The 6453-nt window shown below is 42.5% G+C and overlaps 1 protein-coding gene across 2 annotated transcripts; it reads left to right on the top strand.

The window, feature by feature from the left end:
- The first annotated feature begins 2149 nt into the window (after positions 1-2149).
- On the top strand, positions 2150-5446 carry LOC146497118 (tripartite motif-containing protein 16-like). Of its 2 annotated transcripts, XM_085140788.1 has the most exons (2): positions 2150-3188; positions 3896-3967. In XM_085140788.1, the coding sequence occupies exons 1-2, from the start codon at positions 2406-2408 to the stop codon at positions 3950-3952; spliced, it is 840 nt and encodes a 279-aa protein (XP_084996914.1). In that variant the 5' UTR covers positions 2150-2405; the 3' UTR covers positions 3953-3967. The 2 variants fall into 2 exon arrangements, with proteins under 2 accessions (XP_084996914.1, XP_084996913.1); XM_085140787.1 differs by having other exon boundaries at positions 2150-5446.
- The last annotated feature ends 1007 nt before the right edge of the window (positions 5447-6453 follow it).

The raw sequence follows: 6453 nt of genomic DNA, 5'->3' as shown, positions 1-6453 counted from the left end.
TACAGGCGGAGAACAGGCTATAGAGATTGAAAATGTCTTTCAGGGGCAAAACCGCGAAGGATTCTGGGAACGAGTGGCAAGCGGTACTAGCGCACACAGGCTTTCACATGAAAACAGTCACACAGCGATAAAAAGAAACACAAAAAATGGCAAAAAGCTGGTGTATTAGTAACTGCAGTAGCCGGTCGCACGACAGCCACGGGAAGCCGACGGGTAAAGAGATCGGTTGTTATCGGATTACGTTGTGGAAGAGAAATTGTTTAAGCCACGTTTCCGAGTTTTCTGTTGTAGTTATTACGTAATTTATCATAACATCATTGTTGATGTAGGTTACAAATAAGTCTTATATAGGGCTTTGGAGTTGACCTCACACCGCAATGTATTGTGGGAGCGCGGCGCCATTTTCTGGGTTCATAAATCAAAACAAACACACTGTGTTGGAACGACGACGACAAGAGACATGCTTAAAAGCAGCTCAAAAGAAAACGGATGGTATAGAGACCTATTGCGTCCAGAGGCGAAGCAGCGATACTTGAAAAAAATTGAGTGCATCGCAAATGTGGACCCATATGAAATACGGCAGTGGAGTAAAGACCCCGACGACTTACCGCCACTGTCCTACCCCTACCTTCACATATCTTGTTTGTGGAGTAAGCGCTTACACTGCGAACCAGGTTCGTAATTACAAGTCACTGGAGGCGCACATCCAATTTACAAACGGCTGAGTGCAAGATTTGGCTATTTTCAAGCCGCCAAACTGTGAGTACGTGGTCATTCAAACCAAGGTAAGTCAGCTGGAGTGCATCAAGTGTAATAGCCATGGTTCACCCCCTACTACAGTTGATGTTATACATTTATCAATGAGCTGCTAAAATCTCGTTGTCATATTATGTGCCCATAATTGTAAAGTTGATGCAAACTACCACGTTGATAATCAGGCAAGATATTACAGCCATTTCATAGGCAGGCTTCCCTACAGTTGTGCGAAAGAATTAGCGAATCGTTACATAGCACGTATGTCTGCAAAGTCATTTCATTCGATGTTTGTTCACAAACCATCAACGATAATATTATTAAGCTATAAAGAGTGATATGAACATATATAGAACTTACCAGAATGAAAATGTCCGGTAAGTTAAGTGATATCTGGAGATGGAAGCGAACTGGATATCAGCTCGTCTCATGGCTGCTATCCAGGCGCCTTCGTTTAGTAAGGTCCACCATATGAGCTCCCTCATGTTGCTTCCAGGTTGGGAAAGAATAAAAAGACGAACCCTTTTTAAGCTTATTCCTGTGCCGGTTGTGCGATCGAGCATTGCAGCCGACCACACAGCAAATATGAACAATGGCTGTTGTGTGTGCTTTCGCTCCTTTGTCGCTTGCGCTTTGTTTGGACCCGGAAAATGGCGCATCAGGCCAAAATCCTTTCCTCGCCCACCCCTGTGACATCACACTCCAAAGCCCTATAGGATGGCTTACGAAGATGCCAGGGAAAAGGGGGGCGACAGGCAACGCCAGGGACAGCAAAACCAAACGCCAGACAGGCCTTCAATTTCAGTAATCTCCCACTCCGTTTGCCGCGACGGCGACCTCGCTTCCGCAGAGACGGCACAGCTACACGGAGCAGGTGAGTAGGAAACAACGACAGGAGTGGAGGCGGTATTTTGTGTGCATTTCCCAGTCGACACACCGGCGTATTGGGAGATAGTCAAAGATCAAGTAAAACGTGGCGATCATAGAGCAGCAGGGAGTCTACATCATAGCAGAATAAAAACATTAAAACAGAAATTTGGAGGAACAGACGGCAAGACATACACATCGGCGCCATCTTTGATCCAGCAATCTGCAATTTTCTGTTTGATTTAGTGGAGTCAGTTGTTCCCATGCATCATTCTGTAAGTGTGAGAATGAACTAAGATTAGAAAATGTCAAAATATAAAGTTTGATTTATTTTTTTTCATCACAGCATCATAAACTTTGCTGAACTTTCTGAAATATAAAATGAACTCACTGAGTGTTGACTGTCATAACTCAAGAAAAGTTGAACTGGGCTGACCCAGTTGAAACTAATTTTAACAGTTTAAACCAGTTAAACCAGTTTGCCTGCGTCAGACTTGTTACTGCATGTTGTAACCAAACATAACACACCCTGCATCATGTGATTGGCTCTTGGTCGCTCTGTAAGAATATTTCTTTAGTGCCTCCCTTCACAGATGTGTCTGTATCAGGATGGGTCTAAACAACATGGTGTAAATGCAGTTGCTGGTGAGCCTCATTTCCTGTAGGAGGAGAAAAAGAGCAGAGATCTGTTTCCCTTCAGAGCACAGAGGTTGTTTCTGTTCAGAGGAAGTGAAACTGTCTGACAGTCACTGAGAGACGGTGAAACGGCACAGCACACGAATCAAATGGATCAAACAAAATTCTGCTGTTCAGTCTGTTTGGATCTACTGAAGGATCCGGTGGCTATTCCCTGTGGACACAGCTACTGCAGGAACTGTATTAAAAGCTTCTGGGATGAAGAGGAAAACAAGAAAATCTACAGCTGCCCTCAGTGCAGACAGACTTTCACAGCGAGGCCTGTCCTGGTGAAAAACACCATGTTAGCAGATTTAGTGGAGGAGCTGAAGAAGACTGGACTCCAAGCTGCTCCTGCTGATCACTGCTATGCTGGACCTGAAGATGTGGCCTGTGATGTCTGCACTGGAAGAAAAATGAAAGCCTTCAAGTCCTGTCTGGTGTGTTTGGTCTCTTACTGTGAGAAACACCTTCAGCCTCATTTTATGTCCTCCGCATTTGAAACCCACAAGCTGGTGGAGCCCTCCAAGAAGCTCCAGGAGAACATCTGCTCTCGTCATGATGAGGTGATGAAGATGTTCTGTCGTACTGATCAGCAGAGTATCTGTTATCTCTGCTCTGTGGATGAACATAAAGGCCACGACACAGTCTCAGCTGCAGCAGAAAGGACTGAGAGGCAGAGAGAGCTGGAGGTGAGTCGACAAAACATCCAGCAGAGAATCCAGGACAGAGAGAAAGATGTGAAGCTGCTTCAACAGGAGGTGGAGGCCATCAATCAGTCTGCTGATCAAACAGTGGAGCACAGTGAGAAGATCTTCACTGAGCTGATCCATCTCATCCAGAAAAGAAGCTCTGATGTGAAGCAGCAGATCAGATCCCAGCAGGAAACTGAAGTGAGTCGAGTCAAAGAGCTTCAGGAGAAGCTGGAGCAGGAGATCACTGAGCTGAAGAGGAAAGATGCTGAGCTGAAGCAGCTCTCACACACAGAGGATCACATCCAGTTTCTACACAACTACCCCTCACTGTCAGCACTCAGTGAGTCTACAGACTCATCCAGCATCAATATCCGTCCTCTGAGCTACTTTGAGGATGTGACAGCAGCTGTGTCAGAGGTCAGAGATAAACTACAGGACATTCTGAGAGAGGAATGGACAAACATCTCACTGACAGTCACTGAAGTGGATGTTTTACTGTCAGATCCACCAGAGCCAAAGACCAGAGCTGGATTCTTAAAATATTCATGTGAAATCACACTGGATCCTAACACAGCACACAAAAAGCTGTTATTATCAGAGGGGAACAGAAAAGTAACACGGATGAATCAACAACAGTCTTATTCTGATCATCCAGACAGATTCACTAAGAGGTGTCAGGTCCTGAGTAGAGAGAGTCTGACTGGACGTTGTTACTGGGAGGTGGAGTGGAGAGGGAGAGAAGTTTATGTAGTAGTCGCATACAAGAATATCAGCAGAAAAGGAGAGGGTAATGAATGTGTATTTGGATATAATGACAAATCTTGGTCATTAGATTGTAACAACAACAGTTATACATTTTGGTACAACAACATTGAAACTCGTGTCTCAGGTCCTCGTTCCTCCAGAGTAGGAGTGTACCTGGATCACAGAGCAGGTATTTTGTCCTTCTACAGCGTCTCTGAAACCATGACTCTCCTCCACAGAGTCCAGACCAATTTCACTCAGCCGCTCTATGCTGGACTGTTGCTTTACTATGAAGCCACAGCTGAGTTGATTAAAGTGAAATAGACTGAAGTCTTTCATATTGTGGGTTTAAATCTGTATTTTAGTTTCATTTAATTTTCTCTCCATCATTTCTGCACAGAGATCAGCTGTCAGTCAAACATTATGGGTGGTACCTCCACATCTTCTAGTTGTTCTCTTGATGTTTCTGAGTTTTTAAAGGAGATCTTTCCTGTGACTGTTTATGGAGGCTATCACTGCTCATCATCATTTTGATTTACTAAAATATTTCTCCACATGAAAATGTAAACTTCTCTATCCTCTAAATGTTTCTGGAATATTTGTATTGAAAAATGTCCACATTTCTCTTTATGAGTATGGCAGACCATGTGTGTGTGTTTGTGTTTGTTTTTGTCAAAATCATCAAACAAATGAGGAAAAACTGTGATTTTAATGAATGAATTCATATATTGTGTTGATGTTTTATTGTGTGAATAAACTGGAAGGTTTGACTATAAATCAAACTTTGAACAAAGTCTTTTCTTCTGTCTTCATTCCAGGATCTCACTCAAATCTGATGCAGAAAATATGAAACTAATCTGAGAGAATAACTGAAGCAGTTTTCCTCCTGAAGCATCACAAAGTTCAGAGTTCATGTTTAGAGCAGAAGATTCAGCAGTCGCTCTGTGACCTTTCAACTTTCTTCACTACAGTATTAGTCATATACAAATCAAAACAAACTCTATTGTAATCTTTACTATATCTAGTGCAGCATATACAGAGACAAGACTATGGGGCTCCAGTTAGATCAGTGCAAAAAAAAAAAAAAGGCAATAAATAGATACAGAAAGGAGAAAAATAAATAAATAAAAGCTTAAGTCTAAGGTGATCAGAATACATTTCAATTAGAATTTACAGTTTGTGTCAGTGCTCTGTGTGCGGGCAGGCGGAGATGAGGATCCAAATGCAGGACTCGAAGACAGAATGCAACTCAAAACCACAACTTTATTGCTGGCAGGAAAACAAAACATGACGTAAACACGGAATCAGAGACCAAAAACACACAGGCATAATCTGAGGGTACGACGCGACACTGAGCACAGGAAAACACAGGGCTAATATACACAGGGTGGTAATCAGGGAATGGGCAACAGGAGGGAGACACAGCTGGGAGAAATTGGACTAACGAGACAGGGGAGCAGTAGAACTGAACACACTCACATGAGACACAGACCTTCACAATAAAACAGGAAACAAGAAACCACAAAACAAAGACGCAGACAGAATACAACACATGGAACTCAAACAATACATGAAACAACAAATCCTTAAACACGGATCAACAGAAACATGAAACTCTAATAATAATCATCATCATCATCATCATCATCATCATCACCACCAGCACTACAAGAGAATAAGAAAACAATCCATAATGCAAAAACACACCAAAACATAACAACTCAAAATACTGGGTCAAACTGACCCAGAACCGTGACAGTTTGAGTTTAAAGTGACCAGTGTAGCAGCTGATCGGGCCCTGATGCTGCAGTAGCGTCTGCAGGATGGAAGGAGAGAAAAGAGTATATGTGAGGGGTGAGAGGGCTCCAGGACGATCCTGGAGGCCTTACTGATGAGCAAACTACAATGCATTGTAGTTTGCTGAGATCACCAATACTGCAGTTGCCAAACCACACAGAGATGCAGCTGGTCAGAACAGTTTCCCTGTAGAACGTGGTGAGGATGAGAGGAATGAGGATGGCCCGCTTCAGGCGTCTCAGGAAGTGGAGGCGCTGATGGGCCTTTTTTGGTGATGGGGGTGGTGTTGGTGGTCCAGGTGAGGTTGTCTGAAATGTGAACTCCCAGGAACTTGATGCTGGTAACAGTCTCTACCGTGGAACCACGGATGCTGAGTGGTGTGTGAGTGGAAAATAGTCTGTTGGATATTAAAGCAGCATTTATTAGAGTAAGAACAGATACTTGTGTCCTTCATTTGATCCCCGTCAATTTACAGAAGACTTAAGGACCCTTTGACTTCTAACATACAGCTGCATGTTTACAATTTTATTATTTTTTTTATTTCTAGCAAAGCGAGGCTTTACTGATTAAAGACATATAATGAACATCACGTCAAAGCTGATGAACAATAACCGCACCTCTTCCCAAACATATAATAAATACATCACAGTACAGAGGGCAATTTCTGGGTGCTTGAATTTTGCAGGTTTAACTTTTCTTCTTTTTTGTTTTTTAAATATTTATTAATGATTATTTATTCTAATGTCTGTGTTTGTGATGCAGCAGTTGCCTTATCTTATCTTTGATCTTATCTGAAGTTCAAAAGCTCTTTTTTCAAACAATCAGAAGCCAGTATTCTAAAGAGTTCATATTTATTTCATTCAGGTGAATATTTAAATTTAAACTACAGACTGTCTCAACCAATGGTTTCAAACTAATCCTG

The sequence above is a fragment of the Neolamprologus multifasciatus genome, chromosome 18, assembly GCF_963576455.1.
Source record: "Neolamprologus multifasciatus chromosome 18, fNeoMul1.2, whole genome shotgun sequence".
Classification (NCBI taxonomy): Eukaryota; Metazoa; Chordata; class Actinopteri; order Cichliformes; family Cichlidae; genus Neolamprologus; species Neolamprologus multifasciatus.
Note: the sequence above shows the minus strand (reverse complement) of the source record. Positions and strands in the feature narration are given on the sequence as shown.

Bases quoted from the DNA above. Each gene is read 5' to 3' on its own strand.
- LOC146497118 (XM_085140787.1), top strand. From the start codon at position 2,406: ATGGATCAAACAAAATTCTGCTGTTCAGTCTGTTTGGATCTACTGAAG.